This window comes from Neolamprologus multifasciatus, chromosome 7 (assembly GCF_963576455.1).
Source record: "Neolamprologus multifasciatus chromosome 7, fNeoMul1.2, whole genome shotgun sequence".
NCBI classification, from domain to species: Eukaryota; Metazoa; Chordata; class Actinopteri; order Cichliformes; family Cichlidae; genus Neolamprologus; species Neolamprologus multifasciatus.
Genome location: NC_140445.1, coordinates 10,108,993 through 10,135,133, shown reverse-complemented (window position 1 = coordinate 10,135,133; position 26,141 = coordinate 10,108,993). Strand labels below are relative to the sequence as shown.

Here is a 26,141-nt window from a genome sequence, read left to right as displayed (position 1 = left end):
TATCATTATTATTATGCTAGTTATTTTAACCATAAAATAACTAGCATGTCTTTACATGTCTGTAAAAACAGACATGTTTGAATCTAGTAAGCGGTTAAAGGATTATTAATGTTCATGTGTCTGGATATTGTCATCTTACTTCTGTTTTAATATGAGAAAGTGTTACTTCCTCTGTAATATAAACCTTGGCTTCGAATAACTTTTTTCAAGTATTGTCTTCACGTTTTCTTTGTAAAATGTGATCCTCGCTGATCCCTACTGGGGAGGGGTGTTGCTTATGGAGTCTGTGTGAGGAATTTTAAGTGTTTTTAAATGACATTCTGCCAGAGGGGTAAAAACTGCTTACAGTGCAAGCTCTGTATACAAAATGTGAAGTTATTTGCAGTCACAGGCAACAAGCACTGAATAGAGAACTGGTGTTCGATAAAATCTTTGGTTTATCACATTGTCAGAATAAGAACTTCCACAGACTTGGTTAACAGAAATCTGTTTTCACTTCAACGTTTAATGTTATCTGCTCAGTTTTTGAACTCGCAGAATATTTTTTTTGTAGCTTAGTTTATTTATATTTAATGAAAATAAAAGGGCTCTTATTCATTGCTGTGTGTAAATAAGAACAAGCTTGTTGAACTTTGCAGTATAAATTTCAACAAGCATACAAACGAGCAACCTTACGTACCATATGCAAATTTTTAAAAATCTTTTTCTTTGACATTATATGTTACTGTAATAACTAATGGTGAACAAGTGCTTATGTAATGGCATTAGTAATGAATTAGTACCAGCTTGAACATGATATGATCAGTTTTAGATCCAGTTGTTTGTAGTCGACCCCCCTCCCCCGAGTGAGAGAGACGGTCTTTTACTTGGTTTTATTTGTATAAAAGGAAAAAACAAAAAAAACATGAAAACTAGATTTGTTTTATTGACAGCGATTGACTGTCTGTGACGTAGTGCAGGTTTGGAGATTTATTATTTTAGTTAAGTTAAAAAAAATGTTTAGTATTTAACTTTCTGTACTTTCTAAATGCGTTGTTTGTTTGTTTTTTGTTTGTTTTTTTTAAATGGCGTCAACAGTAACACTTCTTCATCTCTGTAGGTACGCTGCATGTTGAACATTTGGGGTGTAATGCTCTTCATTCGCATGTCCTGGATTGTGGGCCAGTCTGGAATTGGTAAGTAGAAAGCTGGCCAACTTAAAGAGGGTCACCTGTAAAAAGGGGTTTGAGCTCAGTTTTCCCCAGCTGTCAAAAGTAAATGTTGGATGGTAGAAGAGTCCTTATTCTATTTTTATTTAATCTTTCTAATCTAATCTTTCAAAATTTTTATTCTAGATTACAGTCAGAGGTGCAAGTGTTTCACTACATCTTTTTCAGTTATAATAAGGCTACGTTCACACTGCAGGCGAAAGTGCATCAATTCCGATTTTTTTTCTTTCTATGCGACCCATATCCGATCACGGTATGACAGTGTGAACGGCACAAATCCGATATTTTCAAATCCGATCTGGGTCACTTTCGTTTGTGGTACTGTATCTGATACATATCCGATGTTTTAGAAAGCGACTGCTGTGTGAATGGTCAAGTCGCATTAAATCCGTCTTTTACGTCACTGACACAAGACAGACGGTAATTATCAGCGCTCAATAAGACATCGCGAACGCTTCCTGGCCATCCAGGGAAACTGTTGAGAAGACAACATTGGAGAAACGTGAACATTTTATTTATACTATATAATCTGCAGATTCTGACAGAAATCTGCAACTATCCTTTGAAGCACCGCTCCTCTCTAAAACAGCAATAAGGATAATTATTAGGTTATTTACATTATTATGTAAATGTTGGTATTGGGTCATTAACATTTTAAGGCGCTTAATGTGGAATCTGTTTGCATCCACATTAGCATTAAAATGAGAGCCAGGGTTGGCATAATACTAGAATTTCAAGCCAGATCCTGATAGACAAGGAAATACTCGGTACCCGTTTTCATTTCTTGAATATGTTAACTTTAATTATAACTTTGGTTTAACAAAATAAGTATTTACAATTACGTTAAGTCATTTGTACAGATGGTAAAATGTACTTTAAATACTAATACATACTAATGAACAAAGATTAAATAACACATAAATTATATAATTATTGTAGAGTATTATGGAAAAGCTAAAAATTAATTTGGGGAAATGAATAGTAGTGTAGTATTAGTCACACACAAATAAAGAATGTATAAAAACACAGTACTTACTGCAAAAGATTGAACCGGTCACTCCCTGCATTTTAACACTGACCACACAGCAAAATAAGGAATACAAATTAATAAATTATTGTAAGAGTAGAAAGTTTTAAGCTCGTCTTCTTGTCCACATCTGCGACATCTCCCTCTCTCTTTCTCGCTTTTCCAGCATTCACACTGCTGCACGTTTACAGTCTGCAACTCCTTATATCTTCAGCTTTGCTCTTCAAACCTAAAACCTGTCTGAATTGGCTCCTCTGATCCAGATTTCACACTTTAGTTCCCCACACGCTAGACCAGACATCTGAAAGTCATTTTATATTATTGGCCACAAACAATAATTGTTTGTGCTAATAGTTAAATGGCCATTGTTAAAATGTGCGCTAGCCATTTTAACATTTATGGCTTTTTAATACTTCACTATTGATACCGGGACACTACTGGCTTCTGACCCCTTACCCCTGCTGGGCAAATGGCCACCCCTCCATGAGCCTGGTTCTGCTGTCACTAAAGCTGCAAGTCAAAATTGCATTATTCGTATCAATAGTGTTGCAATTGCGTGTCTTCAGGTATTAATTTTAGTATCAAATAATGTTTTGGAAAAATCTAATCGGAGCAAATCATTACTTTATGAAAACAGGGAGGAAACTTTGAAATGGGTCTCTCAAATCTATACAAATTAAACCATAAAGGCAGTGGGTAAAATAAACATTGAACACATTACCAATCTAAGTAAATGTATTTCTAAGGCATAGAAAGTCATGACTCCAGCTCAAATAAGCATGATTTAGAAAGCAATCCTGCCACTTAGTGCAAATTAATATCAGCTGGTTCAGTCCCAGCTGATGGCCTATGTAAAGGTCTCTTGAAAAAACAAGGTGTCACGCAAGAAACATCTTTTGATGGGTAAAAATAAGCTCTCTCAAGATGTTTGTAACCTTATTATTGTAAAACGTGATGATAGCATCGGTGCCAGAAGAATTTCTAAAGTCCAAAATACGAAAGTGGAAAGAACATCATTTCAACCTAAACCAGCCACACAACCAGGTGCTCCGCACAAGATTTCAAACAGAGGCGTGAAAAGAATTATCAGAAGAGTTGTCCAAGAGCCAAGAACCACTTGAGCCAGAATCAATAGTTACAATTGTTTCAAAGAAAACCATCAATAATGCACTAAACCACCAAGGCCTGTATGCTTGCTCACCACGCAAGACTCCACTGATTGCATGGTGGAAAAAGCATGTTGAAGTGTGTTTAAAGTTTGCTGAAAAAGATGGAGGCAAGTCTGTTTAATCTTGGGAGAATCTAGTCTGGTAAGATGGGACCAAAATTGAACATCATGGTTTGGGGCTGTTTTTCACCACATAGCACTAGCACGCTTCATGTAATTGAAGGAAGGATTAATGAAAAAAATGACTGAGATGTTCTTAAAAAAACAAAAACCCCAACAAAAAAACGCAGCTTCCATCTACCAGGGTTATGATAAAAAATGAAACAAGGTTGGCTGTATTATTAAGTATTACTTTCCAGAAAACCTAGCAAGGTGCATATGTCTCATTGCCCCTTGTTTATTGACAGTTTTGTGTTCATCACTCTTTCTCTGCTAGCTCATACTCAGCTAAGCCCAATATTCCTAGCCTCCTGGCACTTGTTGATAATTTTCCACTTTGATGTGAAATATCACCACAACGTGAGACGTGCGACAGACGTTGCTGCATTGGCTTGTCCTGTTACTTTTTACAGAGACATGAGAGTGATTGGAAGGGCTGCTAAAACTGTTAAGTATTATGCATTTTTTTTAATCAAGTGTTTTTGGAGTTCATGATGTGGTCTCTTCTGCAGCTCTTTCCTGTGTGATCGTCGCCATGGCTACAGTAGTGACAACCATCACTGGCCTCTCCACCTCTGCCATTGCAACCAATGGATTTGTAAGGGGAGGTATGTTTTACTTGACTGAATGACTGACTTTGCATGACTGACTTTGCATGACTGAACTTTTGCTAACACTCCCTGCTATTTTCAGGTGGAGCATATTACCTGATTTCAAGAAGTCTTGGCCCAGAGTTTGGAGGCTCTATTGGTCTTATCTTTGCCTTTGCCAATGCAGTGGCTGTTGCCATGTATGTGGTGGGCTTTGCTGAGACTGTTGTGGAACTTCTGATTGTAAGTCTATTAGGATTTCACATTGAATTCAAGAAAGCTGCTAATTACAGCTGATCAGTGATCAGCAGGAGTGGGCTGTCCTGGCATCATCGAGAGAGAAAAGCACATATCAAAACACTGTTTGCTGATCATTGTCATTCAATTTACCAATTCCTTTTATTGTATCTCAGGGTATGGATGCCGTCATGACAGATGAAGTCAATGATATCAGAATAATTGGCACCATTACAATAATCATTCTTCTGGGCATCTCTGTAGCAGGAATGGAGTGGGAGGCCAAGGTATGCACAACATCCCAATTCATAGAAACTTACACCTATATGAAACTACATAAAACATGAATGTAGCCAAAGTAGTGACACTCACTGGTTGTAAAATTTGTTTTTATAAAGACTTAAGTTCGGTCTTATTGTGTGCATGTGTGATTGTGTTGGTGTTGGGAGGTGGGGGGTCCACACAAAAATCAAAATTTGAAGGTAATATGAAAAGCTTCAGTTTACTTTGTTGGCAAGCTGTTAGCAAGTTTCGCAAGCTAAACCAATACAGGACTACACTCCAAAATTTGGCAACTTAGAAAGCTGGAAAATGTTTGTAATTCTGTTGCTGATTACTCTAGTGATCTCATACTGCATTCATGGGGTGTTTTGTTTTTTTGTCCTTTGGGTTTTTTTCCCCCCTCTAAACTGAACAAGCCCATGTTGGTGCATGATGTGCCCGTGTGCTTGCCTCTGTTCCAGTGTTGTTAATTTTGCTTGATGCTGGAAAGCTTTTAGAGTGAGTTTTTCAAAGCATGGCAGCCAAAAATGGTTTTATTGCTAGATCTATGTTATTGCTGTGTTATTAAAGTAGGGTCTTTATCTTACAACATAAAGTATCTTGAGACACGAGCTCATTCAATAAAACTGAATTGTATTGAATTTTACTATGAAAGCTGTGGTAACTTGTAATCAGTACATCGCAATTCCGAATACTGAAGACACCAAATCATCCCAGACCAATGTTTACACGAGACTCTGACAACCCTGCAGATATACTGCAGGTGTAGTCGATTTAACTACTACACATTAATACACTGGTTTTAATTGCTTCCTATAGGCTCAGATCTTCTTACTCGTCGTCCTTGTCACAGCCATCTTCAACTATTTCATTGGAAGCTTCATTCCTATGAAATCAAAGGAAGCTAAGGGATTCTTGGGCTATGATGGTAGGACGTTTGTTGTTTGTTTGTTTGTTTGTTTGTTTGTTTGTTTGTTAAAAACACCTCATTAATACCTTCTCATAAATCTGAGAGCTCATGTTGGCTTTTACACTGCTGTGTCACAGTTGGCCTTTGATCTTTTTTCTGTCAGCTTCAATAATGTGGGAGAACATGGGTCCAGACTTCCGAGGAGAAACGTTCTTCTCTGTGTTTGCCATCTTTTTCCCCGCCGCTACTGGTATTCTGGCTGGAGCCAACATTTCAGGAGACCTTGCTGTAAGTCATGTGCAACCATGTGATGAATGTTGATATAGTGTCAAACCAAGTAAAGGTTTACTTTGTAGATTGTACTGTGCAGGTGAATATGACTATGCTTCCACTGATTAAGGCTGTTGAAAACAATTTTCCAAACAACTTTGGAATAGAGACGAACTCATATGGTTGAATTGGCTGTAAGATTTGATGTACTCATCTTAAAGCCTTGTATCCAGTTATATATTGTAATCTTAAAATGTTGTTGTGGTTGGTTGTTGCAGGACCCACAGATGGCCATCCCCAAAGGGACCCTTCTAGCCATATTAATCACAGGGATAGTCTACCTGGGTGTTGCTATTTCAACAGGTGGTGTATAGTACCTGCATTTTTGCAAGGTTGTCACATCCTTTTTAAATACAAAATCTAATATGTGGATAATACTTTTTAAAAACTAGGCTCCTGTATTTTGAGAGATGCCAGTGGAAATGTGAATGACACAATCAGTTCTCACTCCATGGCAAACTGCTCCACTGCTGCCTGCAAATTTGGCTATGACTTCTCTACCTGCAAGAATGAGGATAACTGCCGCTATGGACTGCATAGGGACTTCCAGGTATCAAATGAGTGTAAAAGAATATGAATATTAAAAAAACAACTTTATCAGAACATGAATGTTAATGGTTTTTTAATGTAGACATCTAACTTTTCAATTTACATGTAATCTTTTGTTCAGGTTATGAGCCTTGTTTCTGGTTTTGGGCCCATCATCACTGCTGGCATCTTCTCTGCCACTCTATCCTCAGCACTGGCCTCTTTAGTTAGTGCGCCTAAAGTTTTTCAGGTAAGATCAGATCCAAGCTTTAAAGTACTGTATATAATAAATTGCAGTATTGAATGATGGAAAAATGTAAATTATTTAATTAGTTTTTCTTATAGCGTTTGATTATAAACAGCTTAAACTCCAGTGAGACAACACAAAGGCTTTTGTTTCCGCAGGCTTTGTGTAAGGACAACATCTATCCTGGCCTGCAAATGTTTGCCAAAGGCTACGGCAAGAACAATGAACCCCTACGAGGATACATCCTGACCTTCGGTATCGGTCTGGCCTTTATCCTCATTGGTATGGCTTCACTCATTGCTTGCTTGCTGATTGCTTTTCATACTTGATCACATGCAACCGTACAAAAATATTAGCTGGAAAGTAAGAGCACCGTGGTTCTCAGAACCCTTGTTAATATCGGTGTTTTCACGCAGTGTTTGTTCTAAACAGAAAAAGCCCACGTTGGTGCATGCTGTACCTGTGCCCTTGCCTAAGGGACATTTAGAGTGATGTCATGATACTAGAATTTTAATGACGATTTCTATACCCAGAAAAATACTCTATACCAAAGGGAGACTTTTGACCCCATGCTGAAACAAAAGAACTAATGGCCAAGAAGTCATTTCTTAAAATAGTTATGTTGTCAGCTTTCTAAAATACAGCAAGTAAAATCGATAAACAAGTAAATATATTTCTAAAGGTGCTATTGACATGATGTTCTCATCAGGTGTTGGTGACAAACCATCCAATCCACACTTTCAAAGAAACCCTGTGTGATCTCAAAGTATTAAATACGCATACTGAAATTTGTTTAATACTTCAAACCAAGCCTTTGTTGGCGATGACAGCTTCAAGATGCCTCCTGTATGGGAAAGCTAGTCGTATGCATTGCTCAGATGTGATTTTGGCTCATTCTTTTCACACAGTCTTCTTTGCATGTTTGGATTGGATGGGTTGTTGCCAATATCTGGTGAGATTTCATGCCAGTAGCACTTTTATTTACTTTAAAAACTGGTGATGTGTTCAATACTTGTTTTACCACCTTTATTTGATTTTAGGTTTTAAAACCTGACATGTCTAAATATTGTAATTATTGTAGAAGAAGAACATCATGGAAAACTAGTAGAAAAATGAACCTTGGATAACGTGTAGTATTAGTTATGCTAAAATAAATATAATGGAACAGAGGGCTTGATGTGAAATGGATTGAACCAGCAAACAATAAAATAAGACACATAATGATAACACAGTGTAATAAATTGTTGTAAAAGTAGAATGGTTAAATTTTACGTCTTGTCCACATCTGCAACCTCTTGAGCGGACCTGGAGGGCCTCTCTCATCCAGCACTCACACTGCTCAGCCCCAGTCTGCAGCTGTATATTGGCACCTCCCCCTCTGTAGGCCTGAAACCCACCTGATTCAGCTGCTCTGCTCCACATTTCATTCTTTGTTTGCTTGAACTGATACAGAACCAGGATCATTACTGCCCTCGGAAATTCATCCTAAAGTGTTGTCAGTTTTATGAACATGGCAACTGGTCTAAAAGTTGACAATAACTCTTGTCTGTAGTCTTTTGTTTGTTTTATTGCAAGCTCCTAATAAAAATAATTTTACAGAGCAGTGAACTACATTGATATTGATACAACAGCTGTTGTAAACTTTACCTTTTTAGATGCCTAAAATTTTAAAATTTTACAGTAATGGCACACTGCATGACCACATGCTGGAGTCAGCAGCAGCTGATATGTTCACTGTCTTCATCCTGAGAGTTTGAGTGTTTATTCAAAAGGGTTTTGTTTTTTGTTTTTTTTTGACTGGACATAAAATCACAGGTGAAATTTTTGACTGGTGCTTTTCTTCTTGCAGCTGAGCTGAACACTATTGCACCCATTATCTCCAACTTTTTCTTGGCATCATATGCCTTGATCAACTTCTCCGTGTTCCATGCCTCACTGGCTAACTCACCAGGTAAGATCAGTACATTAAGAAATGGGAGAATCTAAGCATAATAAAGTTCTTGATCAACATATTAAGACAATAGAGGAAGTCTGTAATCCTAATCCAGACTGTACAAAGCAGGCATTCATGTCATTAGGTATAATGTTGTGTTTTAACAGTTTATTGGATGAATTCTTTTAAAAACCAGTTACTGGTTTTCAATGAGACTGTCCTGATGTGTGTCTCATAAGAGAAGTCATTTACACTGATTACATACCAGAGGTTAGGTGGTTAAATACATTTAGGCTTAGAAGTTGATGCATCTTAGACAAAGAAAATTCAATTTGGACAGTTGATCATAAATATAGAAGGCATATTGTCATTAACCTCCTAAGATCTGAACTCTTCCACTGCACGCATTGTTAATTTCTCTTTGATATTTGGACATATTGGGGCCTGATGAATGTAAAAACAAAGAATTAACAGAGTTTTTTTTTTTTTTGCCTTATTTTTGTTTTTAAGAAAAATGAGAGCCACATATGAGCATATTCGTTTAAAATTTTGATAGAACAGTAGCAGTATAATGTCCTCGTAAGTGGATGTCAGGCCTTTGTAGAGCAAAATTCAGTATTTTGGTCTAAATAACCCAAAATGTGATGTCCACATATGTGGACGCCAGGTCCTAGGAGGTTAATGTTGTAACAATATTGGGACAGTACTGTTACACAAGAAGGTAGGTGAAGTCTATCTGTTTCCTCAAATGTTAGTCTTTGTCAACCACAAAGGGCTAGCCAAATGAAAGTTGTTTTTAGACTATTTACCTCCACTTGTTGGAAAGAAAGTCAAAAATCTCAAACTGCCCAGACTGGGAGATTTTCAAAAATGGCTGATACTCACGTTCTTGTTTTTACTTCTTATTTCTCTACAGTAATCCATCTATATAATGCAGTCTCTTAGTATTTGTGGAAAACGTATGTGGTATATCTGATGTAGTTACCTGTTAAGATTAGTAACCATCAATCTTAGGTGGGATAAGATAGTCTCTTCTATCTCTCTATTCTAGTGACTAAAGTGTCAGAAACGCATACAAAACTGACCAAATAGATTCAGCTACTGATAAGGGAAAGTTCTCTTTTTTTTCTTTCTTTCTTTCTTTCTTTTTTTTTTTTTTTTTTTTTTTTTTTTTTTTTAAAAAAAAACTAATTTTGGTGAAGTCACACTTTGTCTGTAGACTGATGGAGGTAGAGCAGGTCATTTACTAACTGGAAGGTTAGTGGCTCGATCCCTGGCTGCTCCAGTCTGCAATTTTTGGGCAAGATACCAACTCCAAGTTGCTGTCCAGCGGAATAAGAATGTGTGTGAATGTTAGTTATAAAACACTTACATAGGGGGGAAAAAGCACAGGGGGCAAGTTGTATAAAGCACTTTTAGTGATCATGTAGAGTAGAAATGTCCCATATACAAATCAGTTAATTTACCATTTATTGATGGCATATATTGAGTTCTTTGCTTTCCCCCTCCTCTCTCTACAACCCCTCATCCCCCTCTCTCTCTCTCTCTCACTCACTCACTCACACACGCACGCATGCACACACACACACGCAGACAAACCAAAGCCTTAGCAGAACTGCAGGTACAGATTATTTTTCTCTTTCCAATTCCTCCAGCAGGTCATAAAATTACGTGGACCTAAATGGTACATGACTCATTTAGAGAGTACAGAAACAGTATGATGGTGTAATAGATTTCTCTCTTTGGAACACAAACATTACTTTCAGTTCAGGGCCAATTACTTTCTAATTTCTGGGACTCCTAAAGTCCCTTCATAGACTCAGGAACGACACTGTCAATGTACCCTTTATGTCCTGTTTTTTAAAGACTCTGTCATTGCGTAACCAAACACACACCAACTGTATTCCATCACTAAAATCCCACTATTCTAGTTTCTGTGCTGTCCAATGAATGAATATGGTCCCTAATGTCTCGTATAACTTCTAGTAGACTGTCAACTCATTCTTTAACCCAAACATATGCCTAGCTCCATCTGAAACATTATCCCTCCTCTCTAACAGCAACATTGACCGTTTTATAATAAGCTTCTTTAAATGGAGGCTGACTCAACGTTTCCTGTTCTTTAACCTCCCACATTGCTGGTCTTATTTAATTTGTTCCCAGCTGAAGTGTCTGAAAAAGAACTTCTACTCAGCCTTAACTGAATTTAATTCAGTTTTCAGTTCTAATTTTTGCACATAATACCTAAACTGTGCCAAATGAAATCAAAAAGTTTTGTGACTGCTCCAATAAAAAGCAAAAGCCCTTGTACCCTGATATAGTGACTGATGCAGTCAGTCCTACTGCTTTACTTGAAGTGCTCAGCGGTACCATCTGGATCTCCTTCACCATGTCAGAATTGCTTTTGACCCAATGAGCCTTCTTTGGTATTGACTGCAGATCCACCCACTAAAGGCTGCTCTGGGGTCTAACATAACTAGACCCAACTCTTCTTACCAGTGATGAAGAATCTTGAGTTGCTTTCAAAGTAAATGCTCGTAGAATTCAACACACTGGTTCTTTTGTTCTCATGTTATAAATTACAAATGCACCAATGCAAATAGTCACAACAAGAATAACATAAGCTTTCGTTGTCATTGCCAAAAGTCCTGGTTCAATCACACGACCATGTTCATACCCAGCTGGAGCAGTTATGGAACTTTTTGTTTGCACCTTATATGTGACTAGCACTGTTTGTGTGACATTTTAAATGTATTTTGTGACTAATTTACATCGATGTTACAGGCTGGAGACCTAGCTTCAAATACTACAACATGTGGGTTTCCCTTGCTGGAGCCATTCTCTGCTGTGGGGTGATGTTTGTCATCAACTGGGCAGCTGCCCTTCTTACAAATGTCATTGTTATGGCTCTGTATATCTATGTCAGTCACAAGAAGCCAGGTGAGTTGGAGAGCACGCCAAATTTGGCCAAAAATTCCTCACTTTTTAAATTTTTTTTTTAATGAAAATAATTACCAAGTACCAATATGATATAAGAATTATATATTGGTTGTCATTTAGTTAAACTGAGTTTTATTAATGTAGCACCAGTTCACAACGACAGTTGTCTCAAGACACTAGAGAGAAGGTAAGAGTGTTCTATCCACAGTATGGTGTTTAGCCCTAACCTGCCTATGTTCTGTTAAAGATTTTTCTTTTTAAAAAGGAATTTCTCTTTCCCACTCTCACCAAGTGTCTGCTGATAGGGCATCTTATAGGAATTTTGTAATGTTTTGTATTCTTGTATTAATGTAGGTCTCAATTTACAATATAAAGCACCTTGAGGCAAATGTTGTTTTGATTTTGTGCTATATAAATTGAATTCATTTGCATAAGGAATATGTTGCATTAAATTGATTGGTTAATTTAAAAGTCCCTGCACACCTCAGTCTTTTATGGAACCTGTACACATCTCTGGCTTTTTCCAAAAATGTTGAGGTGTTAATGGTTTACCTTAGTGTGAAATTTGCAAACAGAAATAATATAAGTTCATAAATCGGGTGGACAGTAGTGTAGTGGTTAGTGGTTTTTACCTTTCAGCAAGGAATCTTGGTTTGTGCTCAATCATCCAGGTAAGGAAATTCCAGAAAATTTATTCTTTTTATCTGGATGTTGCGTGTTCAATGGGAGAAACGTTTCACCACTCATCCAAGTGAGTTCTTCGGTCTTGACCGACTGCGGATTTCCCTAATGGCTATAAATTATTATTATACATTTGCACAACGATGGAAATTAGCAGCACCGACTAACAGTGAGACAGTTTTGTGATCATTAATATGCAAAGAGTTGGAAGTTGGGCAATGGCTGCAATCACAGCATTGTAAGATGATACAGTAAAGACTGAGCCCCATCCCTACAGACACAACCATGAGGGAAGCTGAAGAACATCATATCAAAAAGGCCCTGAGTAAATGTAGCTATCCCAGCTGGATATTTGTTAAATGTACCTAAAGAATGCTCCAAGTGATCCAGGAGAGAAGAAAGCAAATTGTTTCTCAAACTGAAAATGCTACATCCAGATGAACAGAATCAACTTTCTGGGATATCAGCCAAGAAGGTTCTGGTTTTGAATCCATAATCTGAGTGGGGCAGCTCTTTAAACTAAAAGCTGGCTATACAGTTCTAAACACACCTGTGAGAACACTCAGTTTGACATGCAGCTACACATACACTAGGCCTTTTCACTGACGTTAACACCACATGGGTCAGGTAGCCTTTAGTCCAGCAATCTGACCCATAAACACACTTGCTTACTCCACTGTGTTTCTGCCTGCATGTGTCCTCCCTTCCAGATGTGAACTGGGGCTCATCGACCCAGGCTTTGACCTACCACCAGGCCCTGACCCACACTCTGCACCTTAGTGGAGTGGAGGACCACATCAAGAATTTCAGGTACCAAACACAAACGTGATTGAGCTGAACCATTCTTACCTGCAAGTGTAGATGGCACCTGAGTTATGGAAGCACAATATTATTACTCACCATGCTTGATAAACACTCAAGCTCGGTCCACATATAAAGCGATTGCTTGGTAGCTCTCGGTTGGATGCTTATGGACATCTGGTTATGTTATCCTCTAATCTATTTTTTCCCAACGTCATGTTAGTTGATGGGTTTTCTTCATTCCCAAAGTCTCTTTAAACTTCTGTCAATTGTTTATCTTGTGTTGTGCTAGGTTTAGCTCAGCTGCTATGCTCGATTTATGCTCACATTGTTGCGAGTGCCATGCAGTGATTTTGACGTTGCACCATGTGTCGCACAACACAATCTTTGTGGTTCTTCAGCCAGTCGTTCACCTCTGGATTTTTGCAGCCTGAGAAGAACAAAATTTGACATGATAATAACTTAGCCTTAGTGTTTCATGAAACAATTAAAATTATTTACCATCATATGGGGAAAAAGTAGAGACTTTGTGGAGGGGGAGATGATTAATTTTCAAATGTATTGAAATTTATTGAGTATATTTAGATATGCGGCCTCATGTTGTGTGCATGTGTTCATTCTCTTAAAGCTTGCACATGTAACAAATTGGCTCAGTAATTGTTTTGGGGATTTACTGGACATTTCTCATGACAAAAAACCAAGGAGGAGTTTAAAAGGCTGAATCTTCAAAATTCAAGAATTTGTTTTGTTCCTCTGAAGTTTTTCTCGCCTCTGTATTGTGTCCAATAATCCTATCATGCTAACATATTTGCTTTGATGTTCATTGCTCTGCTTCTGGTGTCTGACTGTATATGGGTGTGGGTGTTTGTGTGTTAAGAAGACTAAAGGTTACTGGGAAGGTCAAATGAAAAGGTGGCTACCCATAAAGCATAAAATCAAATAATTCTGTAAACTTGGCAAAATATGGCATCCCTTCTCTGCTTTTATAGATGTGGTAAAGGATGATGCAGATGCAGACTTGGTGGATGTTTTCTCTCATATGTGTCTTATTGCAGACCCCAGTGTTTGGTGATGACTGGTTATCCCAACTCTCGTCCTGCCCTTCTGGATCTGGTCCACAGTTTCACCAAGAATGTAGGCATGATGATCTGCGGCCATATTCGCACGGTGAGCAGATGACATTTGGCTTGTTTTTGTTTTTTGCTACTGATGAATTAGCTGTCAAATTGCTCTTTAAAAGTCAGTTTTTAGCTAGATTCATCCAGTTCTTCACCAAACTGTTTAAACCACATAGCACTGATTAGCAGGCAATATAAAAGAAGACTTTGATATGCTGTGGGAGCCTGTGGATTTGGTTGCATCGGTGGTTCTTAGACTGTAGGATGTGGAGCCAATGCAGGTGGGGCAACCAGGAGAAAAATGTGAAATGTGTATAAGGTGTTTTCATGTCTTGAAGAGGACATCTAATTGACATAATGCTTTCCCTGTTCCCTTGCTCTAACCATCAAAAAAAACTATGCTTAACCCTTAGGTTATGGTAAGGTTGAGGCTAATTTTAACCCTGACACTAAAAGCACATTTTGAGCATCAAACACGCCTTCAAACTCGTGGGCACTGGCATTTTGTCACCATAAGTGAATGCTGGTCCCCACATGTTTAGTGGGATGCCAATTTTCTGTCCTCACATGCACACACACAACCATAGAAGATCGATTTATGTACCTGCGCATTTTCCAATGTTTGTTCCAGGTGTTATGTTTATTTTTCTTGCAGGTGCAGCAGTTGGTGATACATTGTGCATTTCTATTTTTTACTCTGTCCTTTTATTTATTTGGACGGTGGTGGGGACTTTTTTTTTTTCCTTTTTCTAGAAAGCAATAAAAAACATATTCCAGTGAAGAGTTTTCGACAGCATGAAATAAACAATAGAGTACAATATGTCGTTTTAATATATCATCATATCGCACAGCCCTAATGTTGCACACAAAGCTAGTGAACGATTTGGAATAGCCTGGTCTTTTGTACTGCAGAGTACTGAATGAAAAAGGCACAAAAGCAGGCAGAGATTCAGAGCAGGTGATTGTTCAGCACGTTAAATTCTTCTGTTTAACTTTCACACATCAAAAGTTGTTGAATTTAGCATTTTTTCATCTTTGAAACTTAGATTTGTGGTCATTTGTTGTACAATACCAACACTGATAAATTTAAGGCTGTTGGATTAATTTGGCCTTCTGTCTCTATAGGGCTACAGAAGACCAAACTTCAAAGAGCTTGCCACAGATCAGGCACGCTACCAACGCTGGCTGCTGAAGAACGAGACCAAAGCCTTCTACACGCCAGTGTTTGCTGAGGACCTAAAACAAGGCTGTCAGTACTTGCTTCAGGTAGGAAAACTAAATTCTATTCAGAGTTGTGTGTTTGTTCTTAACTCTTTGCACAGAAGCATTGTTCAAGTACTTTTTTGTGTGTTTGCTGGGCCGAGCCATCTATAGTAAAGGTTGGGGTATAATACTTGAACTGGTAAATGATGTTGTACATTATTGGTAAGTTTAACTAACTAATATTTCTGACAATAACTAGACCAGTCATGCAGATCCATGATTGAAACATTAAAACTAGGAAGAATTTTTATCTAGTATGTTAGGCCGTAACTATTATTCCCAAAATACAATGAAAAGAACACATGCTTACTAAGAAGAGTGACTCACACAGACGCTGTGACATAAATAGCAGTACTAACTGGAAGATGATTTTTAAAAGGCTGTCATCTCCTTAAACAAATGTGTTCCTGTGAATTTTGTTGAGTTATGTAAAGTATATTGGGATCTACAGTATGTACAGAAATAACTGAAAATCTGGATAAAACACTCAAGAGCATAGCAACAAGTTATTAAGATTAACACAGTAAGTTGAAGCTAATGATTATTTGATGCTAAAAAAAAAGAGATTAGTCCTTTTAACAACTGTAAGTGGTGGCAGGAAGATCTAGTGGGGGTGGGTCAAGTAGTGGGTGCTCCATCGCTTTTGAATTCCCATTGTGTCTGGAATGGGGAATAGCTCTTGATCAGAGCTAACCTGGAACAAATCCATTCAGTGGAAATTAAAAGGAACAATTACTTCACTTGTGAAGAGAGGTCAGCACAACTGAGAGATGTGGTGTTGCAGTAAAAAGGCATAAAATTGCACAAGGTAGCCCAGGTGCATTACTGTAGTGAAAGTGAGACTGGTTATTTTCAGGACTGAGGAGTAAGGTGCCTGGAAGTAATTATTCACACATTATTTGCTATCGGTAACCAACTTGAGAGTGGATAACATGAGTCTCCTTTAACCTCCTACGACCCGAACTCTTCCACCACATGCATTTTTAATTTCTCTTTGATATTTGGGCTGATTGGGGCCCGATGAATGTAAAAACAAAGAATTACCAGATTATTTTATTTTTTACCTTATTTTTGTTTTTAAAATATAAGAGCCACATGAGGATATTCGTTTAAAGTTTTGATAGAACAGCAGCAGTATAATGTTCTCGTAAGTGGATATCAGGCCCATGTAGAGCAAAATTGAGTATTTTGGTCTAAATAACCCAAAATGTGATGTCCACATATGTGGACGCCAGGTCCTAGGAGGTTAAGATTGGACCCATAACCCAAGTGACAGGCTGAACACTGTATGGACTGAACTGTTTTTATTTCCTGCTCCACACTCGTAGTTTTGCTTATTCTTTGGAAATGAGCCACATTTAAGAAATGATTAATCTGCGATTCCTGTTCCTGGTCCAATCAAGGCTGCTGGTCTTGGCCGCCTCAAGCCAAACACCCTTGTTCTGGGCTTCAAGAATGACTGGAGGGATGGGGACATGATGAATGTGGAGACTTACATCAGCATGATCCAGTAAGTAGAATAATCCAAAGAGAAGAAAAGAATTATATAAAAGAAAAAACACTCTTTTCTTTCGACAAGTCTTCACTGTGTTCGATGGTACATCCGATGCTGTGGAAATTTTATACCCTTCTTGTGAAGAAATATTTTCAATACTGAGTTCACTTTGTTGCTTTGTAAGCGCTCTACAAACTGTGAATTTTGCTTTAGTACGCAACTCTGTAAATGTCAGGAAACTCCTGCTAGGACAGCTGGATGTTACGTAGGGCTAATCAGTCTCTGTAATTGTTGGCAGGTGTGTACCCAAGAAGACTCAATGCTGTGATTAAATCAAAAAGGTGCTTCAACAATTTTGTTGTTGACACTAATAAACTAATATTTTGTAGTTTAATGGTATGCACACACATGCAAACAGCTTATTGTACGTTTAATATTTTTCATATATTTCACCCTAACAGATTTATAAAATTTTCAGTGGTATAGGTTCTAGGTAACATAAAAGGTACAATTGGTCCATTCTGGAAGCTGCCAAGTTCTCTCACCATATTTGAATTCAGTGGCTGGGAAGGATGTCTCTCTTACAACTAATCCTGTTTTGTGTACGTCGCCAAATGCTTAGTACCCCAAACGTGGAGGCCAAGAGAACTCATAGGCATTTGTGAGCTGTCAGCAGGGCCATTAGAGCAGCTCGTTATAAGCTAACATTTTGCCAGGTAATTTTGGGCTCGAGTGTCGTAAAAATCACACTTTTCCTTAAACAGTTTGATTACACTTTCACAGGGTATGATGGTTCATTCTTTAGGAATCTGAGTCCAGCAATGTTGGATCCACAAAGTTTCACTAACACCCACTCATATTCTTGGCTGTTTCACCTCAGGAAATCACATGATAGGGTGGGGCTAGGTTTCACAGTGGGTTCACCCGAAACCTTGGCTGATTGTGACCCACACCCATTTTCACTAGAGATGGACCGATCCGATATTACGTATCGGTCCGATACTGACCTAAATTACTGGATCGGATATTGGAGAGAAATAAAAAACGTAATCCAATCCATTAAATATCATGACAGCAGCTCACAAAACTTGCGATATGGCGTAACTCACCTCATAACCTTAGCACATCGGAGTAGTGTGCTCACGTGATAGAGCGGCTGTGGCGTGCGAGACCTTTCGGCGGTCTGTTTGAGCATTTGTAGCCTCGCTACCAAACCGGCATTTCATCTCTGAGAAAGTTATCCCAGAGAGAAGTAAAGCAAGTGTGTAAGTTCATCTCTAAATGTTTGAGAAGCACTCCAGCGTTAAGCTTAACAACCGATATATGGAGCGACTGCCTCTTCTCTCTCTCTCTCTCTCTCTCTCTCTCCTGCTGCTACTTCAATCGTGAAACTGATTAATGATCAGCTGATCGGCTTTTCTGTCACGAGTCCGTCTCTCTTGTCTGTTTATGGCCCACTTCTCACCAGGAAGAGGAAACCAGCGGCTGAACAACAGCAGCACGTTTAACCTTGATAATCTGTTGTTAGAATTGATTTAATATTACTTTCTACACCAGGATCATTTTCTACGCAGCTAACGGCTGGTAACTGTGCAGGGGCGGATCTAGCAAAGTTTAGCCAGGGGGGCCGATAGGGCATGAACAGGGAAAAGGGGGGCACAAAGACATACTTTTCTTTCTTATTCTCATTTAAAATGTCTAGCTTTTAATAAATAATTATCTGAATCTTACACCCAAAGTTTTAATTTGATGTAAAATGTATAGAAGTCCATTACTGTATATAGTAACTATTAAGTCTAATATACCCTAGTAAGCTATACTACTTTTTCCTTTGGGAAGATACCATCTGTGCAGTCTGCAATTCTGTTGAAGAAAGATGTTGAATCTATTTAATTATTCTTGAAAAATAAATTATTTCTGTGCATTTTTTTTCACACTGCATCAAATTAAAGTTGATTACGTCAATTAAGCATCATGAGGTGGAGGGTGGTTCCCCCCCCCCCCCTTTTTTTTTTTTTTTTTTTGTTTTGTTTTGTTTTGTTTTGTTTTGTTTTAGAACACTATTAGTTAGGTTGCTTAATATTTCTGCTATGTACTCTTTAAAATACCAGAATAGGAAGGATGGAGTAGGTTTAAGTTTATTAGATTGATCAGTATTGCTGAAATATTTTGGGTGCAGTGTATTTTTTGCATACAGGTATAACAGAATAGCTTCAGTGTTTTTGGGTTTTTTTGGGGGGGGGGGGTTGTTTTGTTTTTTTCAAAACTTGAGTATGAACTTATACAAAATGCAGCAAGATATTTAAAAAACAGATTTATTGATTAAAAAACACACTATGTTGGATTCATATCGGTATCGGCAGATATCCAAATTTATGATATCGGTATCTGTATCGGACATAAAGAAGTGGTATCGTGCCTTCTCTAGTTTTCACACGTTGGCTGGTGTGATTAGGTAGAGGATCCATGAGGGGGACACTCCCATAGGACTTAAAAATCTTGGACTCTCCACCAGTTGCTGCTAAAACTAAAGAAGCTTCTCGGATGAGAAATTCAAGAAATTTAAGTTAAATAATTTAATTTAAGACGCTTTCCTTTCCAAGCTCCTTAGACTACGATGAGTTTAACGGTAGCTCACAGCAGCAAAAACAGCTTACCAACAGAAAAACTAATGATATCCTTAACAACTCATCTCATTCCCAAAAAGTTGATTCTGTTCATCTGGATGTCTAGGCCCCTTCCTTGTTACAGAGATAGTCTTTCCCTTTTCCACGTAAATGGCCTCCTTGACTCCGCGCTCAAACCAGCGTTCATCTCTGTCCATGATTTGTACATCCTCATCACTGAGAGCGTCTAGGTGTAAATAGAGTGCAGAGTCCATGAGTTAGCTCCTCTGTGTTGTCCCAATCCCCTTAGGTTGTTTGATTTCCCCGACGTATAAATCATAGCAATCCTTTTGGCACTTAACAGCGTATGCTATGTTACTCTGTTTATGCAGTTTGACCCCATCCTCGGGATGGACCCATTTTTGGCACAGCATGTTTTGGAGTTTTAAAACCGCAGAGACTCAATGATTAGAGGAAATGCATCTCAGCTGTCTCATACTGTTTCTATACAACTCCTGTGTGCTCTATACAGCAGTTGTCTTTCTCTCTGGATTGCTTGAAGCATTCTTTAGGTGTCTTCCCAGCTTTGACAAATGTCCAGGGTGCATCTTTCTTTCTTACAAGTTTGTGATTGGAGCCATTCCCCAAATCTCTGTGAATGGCCATTGAATAATGTTCACGACAGTTTGCATATTATGAACCTGACCACGGTTCATTGTTAGTCAGTGGTGCTTGTTTCGGTCATTGTGCAAAAGTACATTTTGTAATATTGGGAAACCTCCAGTCAGCTCAGACTGAAGAAGTAATTTGCATGAGTGACAAAATGTTTCTTCCACTGAAAACGCTTCTAGATAAACAGAATCAGTTGTTTTTGATATTACTGATATTATTCAAATATGTTAAAATACAATGTATACAAAAACTTCTTTTTACATAAACAGTAGTAGAAACATGCTAGCCATTATGGGATAGAGTGTAATTGTCATGTTTTTGATCTTTTTGATCTCCCTTGGATTAAAACAAGTCCATGAGAAATCTGTTGTCCTGTTGAACTCTAAAGCAGTCATGTGAGACCTGAGGTGAATGGGTTCTTCGTTGTAATGTGAGGATTATAGCATTAGAGCTGAATGTCACAGATTGTTCAGTCCGATAGTATTAAAATCAAAGCTAATACGCTTAAAAATTTGCCCTTTATTTTCCATTGTATGTTGCTCAGTGCAATACAATACTACAACCTGTGGCATTGAGAACGATGTTTGAGTCTTCTTGTGTGCTTGTTTATATTTTTGTCTTAAATACTCTGTGGGTTTCTTACTATCTCTGTTTAGTTGAGGGCAAATTGCTTCAGTCCACTGTTAATGGGAACCTTGTTTTTTTTCTCCCTCTTCCTTTGAAGTGATGCCTTTGACTTCCAGTTTGGTGCTGTTATCCTGCGACTGAAAGAGGGGCTGGATGTCTCCCATATCCAAGGGCAAGGTACCAAACACATGCAGAGGAGCTTATTCTAAAAAAACATTGTTGTAGTTAGGGATGGGTATCGTTTAGGTTTTATCTGATACCGGTGCCAAACCGGTACTTTTGAAACGGTGCCGGTGCTTAAACGGTGCTCGAACCGGTGCTTAAAGAATGGAGAACACAAAATTGGTCCAAAAACCTCTCATGTTCAGCTGTTTTCCACTTTTTCTTTGGTCATTTTAGCCTTTTTAGCCAGGGTGAAGGGAGCATCTGCAATCAAACAAGAAGACAGCCGCATGTAACTACGACAGTGTTTGCTAGTTCACCTTACATACATTAATGTAATAACGTGGTTAGCCTACTCAACGTAAATTATACACGAACAACATTAAGCTACTCACGCAGAGAAGAACGGCTGCTGCTGCCATCATCATCCTCATCATTTCTGCTACACTGGCAGGGCTAGGGGCCAGGACTCTACTCTTCAGCTTTTTGGGGGATGTTGCTAACTCTTCGTCCGATAACAGGCACCACACCTGCAGTAGATGCGCTCGGTGTGAGGTCTCGCAGCAAGCTATCAAATACGGCGCATTTTTCGGCTTTTAAAAAAAACGCTATGCGTCGCCAGGTGTTTCATCGGATTTCAGGTGTTACCTCCTTTCCACAGTATCACCTTAAAGCACTTGTTGCAGCTGCTGAGTTTGCATCTTTTGCTGTGAAGTACAGCAAGACTTTTGACCGCTTCGCCTTGGGCATTTTTAATCTGTAGCTCTGCTCTAAAAGAACGTACGTACCTGGACCCGCCTACTATCCCCGGAAACGTAAAATGATTGGCTAGAATTCAAAGTGTATCACATCTCAGGAAAAAAAAGCACCGAAATAAAGCACCGAAATGTGCGCTGCTTTTCGGTCTGGTTACTACCGTTTATGTCAGAACCGGTGCCATCATGGCACCGGATACCGGTACCCATCCCTAGTTGTAGTACACATGTAGCATCAGCTCAGATTACATACAGATAAAGTTTAATTAAATATAGCTGAGTGTTTTTTCCAGTATTATCACATAACATCACATAAATCAACTTAGAAGGAGAATAAGCATTCATTATGTTTCCTTCTTCTTCAGTCTGCTTATCAGTCTTAAGATATTTTCAAGCATTGATTGACGTTCCAGTTTGTATGAACTGATGTGTTCGGTTCCAATGCTCACATTCACAATACTAAGCATGAAAACTAAGTGGAAGTGGAAAAAATGATAGTTTTCCACAGATTGAGGTGACATCTGGTTTTGTCTGACCAAAAGTCCCAGCACAGTGGTACACAATGTGTAATAAACTGTCTATACTTACTGTCAATATGCATTGTGTGGTAGAAAAACTCATCAAATCCACATCTTTGAGTGGCTGCAAACAAATATTTGACATTTTTGCTTCAAGAACAACTTGCAGGTTGGCAACCTTAGTGAATAAATGTGAAGAATTGGAATAATTAAAAAAGCCTGGTCATAACATTGCTGCAGTAATTATGTATGTGAACTAGCTTAGTATATTGTTATGTATATTTCTAATTCCCCCTTCCGTTTAATTTTCTGCCAGATGAGTCGCTGTCCTCGCAGGAAAAGCCATCAGGGATGAAAGACGTGATCGTTTCCATAGACACCAGCAAAGACTCTGATGCAGATTCCTCTAAGCCATCCTCTAAGGCCACCAGCCTCCAGAACAGCCCAGCAGTCCAGAAAGGTTAGCTATCATCAGTATGACTACATAAAATCCTTCTCTGTAATCCAGGTGCGGTAGTGTTTACGTCTGCGTTTGTATTTTTGGTTTTGCATTGCAAGCCTTGTGTTTTTCTACATTCCTCATGTCACTATTTAAGTTTTCTTCTTTCAGTGGCCTTCCTTATTCTGCATACGCAAACACAAGCATACATATGCACTGCCCTGAGGCCCACAGCTCCAGCTCCCCCACTGTGCATATGTTTTGGGCTGTGTGCGTGTGTCCCCTGTTAGCGTATGAGAGAGAGACTAATTCAGCTCAAACAGGCGTACAATTGTTTCCAGATTGGAGGAGTAATGAACGTTCCCAGTTGCAGCCTGAGCACTGGGCTACTTTTAACCTGGCTTCATGAAGGCTGTTCGGTTTGTTTGTTTTCTTTAAAGAAGTGTAGAGAGATGACAAAAATCTGTCTGCTCTTTTGCTCTTTCCCCACAGCCCCCAGCTGGTCGTGGCAGATGGCTGCTTTCCCCCAACTCTAGCTCTGTTCTTGGCCTTTTCCTTTTTGTTTTGTTTTTTTGCCCCACCTCAACAACCAAGTGCTCTCTCATAGGGGGTTGTTGAATTGTTTAGATTGTTTCTAATACTGGAGAGTCTGTAGCTATAGTGCCTTGAACTGGTATTGGGTTCTCATTGCCACAAATATCTTAAGTATTAGATACTTAGATGGCATATATTATAGTATTAGATGATGGTAGTTGTAGTAGTATAGAGCAAAAACATAAAGTTGAACTAATTAGTAATAGTTCATGATTAAGCTTTTACTACCGTATGGTATGTTCATTAAAGATTCGGAGCAATATTAAAATTTTTGTAGGAATTCGGAGACAAAATACAGCAAATGTTGTATTTTTTTTTTCGGTAGATTTTTGTCTAACAATACTTTTATCAGCTCTTTATTTTGCTAAAGTATCCGAGTGATAAACAGTGTTTTGGGAACTGGATTAGAAATTGTTGAGGTATACAAAATAACAACACACTGGTCTGGTAAAGGTTGATTTGGGCAATCCTTTGATTTGCTGCCAAAGCATGAACCCGTGCTGCCATTTGTGCAGTTTTTGGCGAATTCTCTCCTCTCATCAGATTCCATTTCCATCCTAAGGTAATCCACTCCTGGCAGGAAGTTTCCATTCGATGCAGTTTCAGTGGAGAGTTTGGAGAATAGGGACTAATTCATGTTGTATGTTCATGAAGGTTCCTTACCGAAGGCCACTCGAAGCCACTTTGATGTAACCAGACAGTCTCGGCTCACTGCTGATGGTTTTGTTCATGTTGGACATTAGGACTTTCTAGAACTCAGGGGAAAAGGTTGAGCTGTGTGTTTATTAGTGTCACTAGAGTAGTTCAGTGTCTGTTTGTCTCCCACTGTGGGAGGTTACAGTTAACTGCCTCTCAAACAGCTTTAGATTCTTCCTCTGGTATCCCCTGACGTACTTAACTCCATCTTGCTACATCGCATGTCAAGGTAACATTTTACCTTAACTATAATTTTTGTTTTCTCTCCTTTTGTCTCAATTCCCAGATGATGAAGACGATGGCAAAGCTACAACTCAGCCCCTGTTGAAAAAAGGCAGGAGATCCACTTCATTTAGTTGCCTTAAACCTTTCCCCTTCTTTCCATTTTGATCTTAGTATCTTTTCTGAGCTCCTGCTGCTATGCTCCCCTCATTTCTGCCACCATTTTTTTCGCACTATATTTTGAATCCCTCTTGTACTAACATACTGTCGCCACCCTGCTGTCTCCCTTTCCCTCTGTTCCTTCTTTCTGGCCTGCTAGGTCCTTGGCTGTGGGATATAACATGTCTCTTTCTCATGTCCCTAGCGTGAGCCATCTCTAAAGCTGTACTGTATATGATGTTGCCTTTAACTTAGTATGTTTTTCTGTAGGTAGGCGCGTGTGTGTGTGCGGCTGTGTTCCAACATTTCTGTTTTCTCCAAGCTGTCTTCAGTCTCTCACCTGCTTTTCTTGCCACATTCTGGAGCTGACTAATTTGCCTTAAGCTTTCTTCTTAGGATGGAAACTGCTCTCCTGTTTTCACACTTCCATTTGTTTGGTTTTTAGTAGTAATGTTTTTTTATTCTGTACCTATATCACTTAAAACTTTTAAATAATAAAATTAAACAAATTTATTTTCTAATAAATGTAACACTATACTTACAAGCAATAAACAGAATTCTACTGTATACTTCATTTTCAGCTATGGGCATGTATATTCTTTATATACATGCCCATAACTGACATGTATGCGTCCTATTGAGCTACACTTCTACCAAGCACAAAATTATTAGTTTTATTATGCCTTATTAATGAGATTTGCTTTTATTTGTTTTTTTGTTGTGGTGTGCATCCCCGCAGACAAGAAGAGCCCGACACTACCTCTGAATGTGTCCGACCAGAGGCTGCTAGAGGCCAGCCAACAGTTCCAGAAGAAACAGGGGAAGGGCACAGTGGATGTCTGGTGGCTGTTTGATGATGGAGGTGATTGTTAGTTATATTATTGTGCGACCGTTATTGATCTCAGAATTCTCTATTTGGTCTGTTATTAAAATACTGTCATACTGAACAGGTTCATAAGTATTGACATATTATGTTACTTGTTTACTGAACCATGTACAAGTTTAGTTTAGGTTTTGTTTTTTGGCCTGCATCAGTTGGACATGTAATATACTCACATTTACTTTTAGGGCTGGTTGATATGAGGAAAATCTAATATCACAATATTTTTTGTGCTAAATCACAATACACGATAAATATCACGATATGTTTAAATAACCTCCATAAACAAATGTTATTTTCAACGGTATAGTGTGTAAAAATGCACTTGTATACTCATTCAAATCAACCAATTAATATTTTTCTACTTCAAAAAAACTGAATGAATTGCAATGTTTTAACCATCAGTTGCAATACTGTGACAGTAAGTCTCTTTCTGTGGTCAACATGAGACCAAACAAAAGATCATAGCAACAAAAAAGCCCATCAAGCATTCATGAGACACTCACAAACCACTCTCTCTGAAGTAATTACATTACTAGACTCTTTCTCGAGAGTTTCAGATTATTCAATAAACTAAACTATTTTGGTATTAATCTCTCTCTGAAGCTTGCAGGCTCTGATTCGTCTATTTCTAAATTCTTATGGAGAGATAAACCCACATGTATTAGCTGAAACATGCCTACAAAGGACCAAGGATAAAGGAGGACTAGATGTGCCTAACTTTCAACACTACGTCTGAGCCAGTGGGCTACATTTCATCTCAGGATGGTTAAAACATACCCTCTTGGTCCTGGCTAGATGTCAAACAGCCACTACGCAACAGTATCTCTGACCTACCATTCATTAGCTCGAACAACAAACGACAGTTATGCTTAAAAGCATCAATATCAGATA

General features: G+C 38.5%; 1 protein-coding gene across 2 annotated transcripts in view; it reads left to right on the top strand.

The window, feature by feature from the left end:
• The window catches only part of slc12a2 (solute carrier family 12 member 2), a 60,595-nt gene that overhangs the window by 24,253 nt on the left and 10,201 nt on the right, over window positions 1–26,141 (top strand). The window contains exons 3-22 of one of the 2 annotated variants that reach the window (XM_085166510.1): window positions 1,100–1,175; window positions 4,075–4,170; window positions 4,256–4,395; window positions 4,566–4,676; window positions 5,491–5,599; window positions 5,745–5,869; window positions 6,130–6,214; window positions 6,304–6,461; window positions 6,582–6,689; window positions 6,845–6,968; window positions 8,536–8,637; window positions 11,404–11,559; window positions 12,951–13,050; window positions 14,097–14,208; window positions 15,285–15,425; window positions 16,826–16,932; window positions 20,920–20,999; window positions 22,574–22,717; window positions 24,273–24,320; window positions 25,107–25,229. In XM_085166510.1, coding sequence (XP_085022636.1) covers window positions 1,100–1,175; window positions 4,075–4,170; window positions 4,256–4,395; window positions 4,566–4,676; window positions 5,491–5,599; window positions 5,745–5,869; window positions 6,130–6,214; window positions 6,304–6,461; window positions 6,582–6,689; window positions 6,845–6,968; window positions 8,536–8,637; window positions 11,404–11,559; window positions 12,951–13,050; window positions 14,097–14,208; window positions 15,285–15,425; window positions 16,826–16,932; window positions 20,920–20,999; window positions 22,574–22,717; window positions 24,273–24,320; window positions 25,107–25,229 — 2,245 coding nt within the window. The remainder of the gene's footprint in view (window positions 1–1,099; window positions 1,176–4,074; window positions 4,171–4,255; window positions 4,396–4,565; window positions 4,677–5,490; window positions 5,600–5,744; window positions 5,870–6,129; window positions 6,215–6,303; window positions 6,462–6,581; window positions 6,690–6,844; window positions 6,969–8,535; window positions 8,638–11,403; window positions 11,560–12,950; window positions 13,051–14,096; window positions 14,209–15,284; window positions 15,426–16,825; window positions 16,933–20,919; window positions 21,000–22,573; window positions 22,718–24,272; window positions 24,321–25,106; window positions 25,230–26,141) is intronic. The other variant, XM_085166511.1, reaches the window with a different exon arrangement.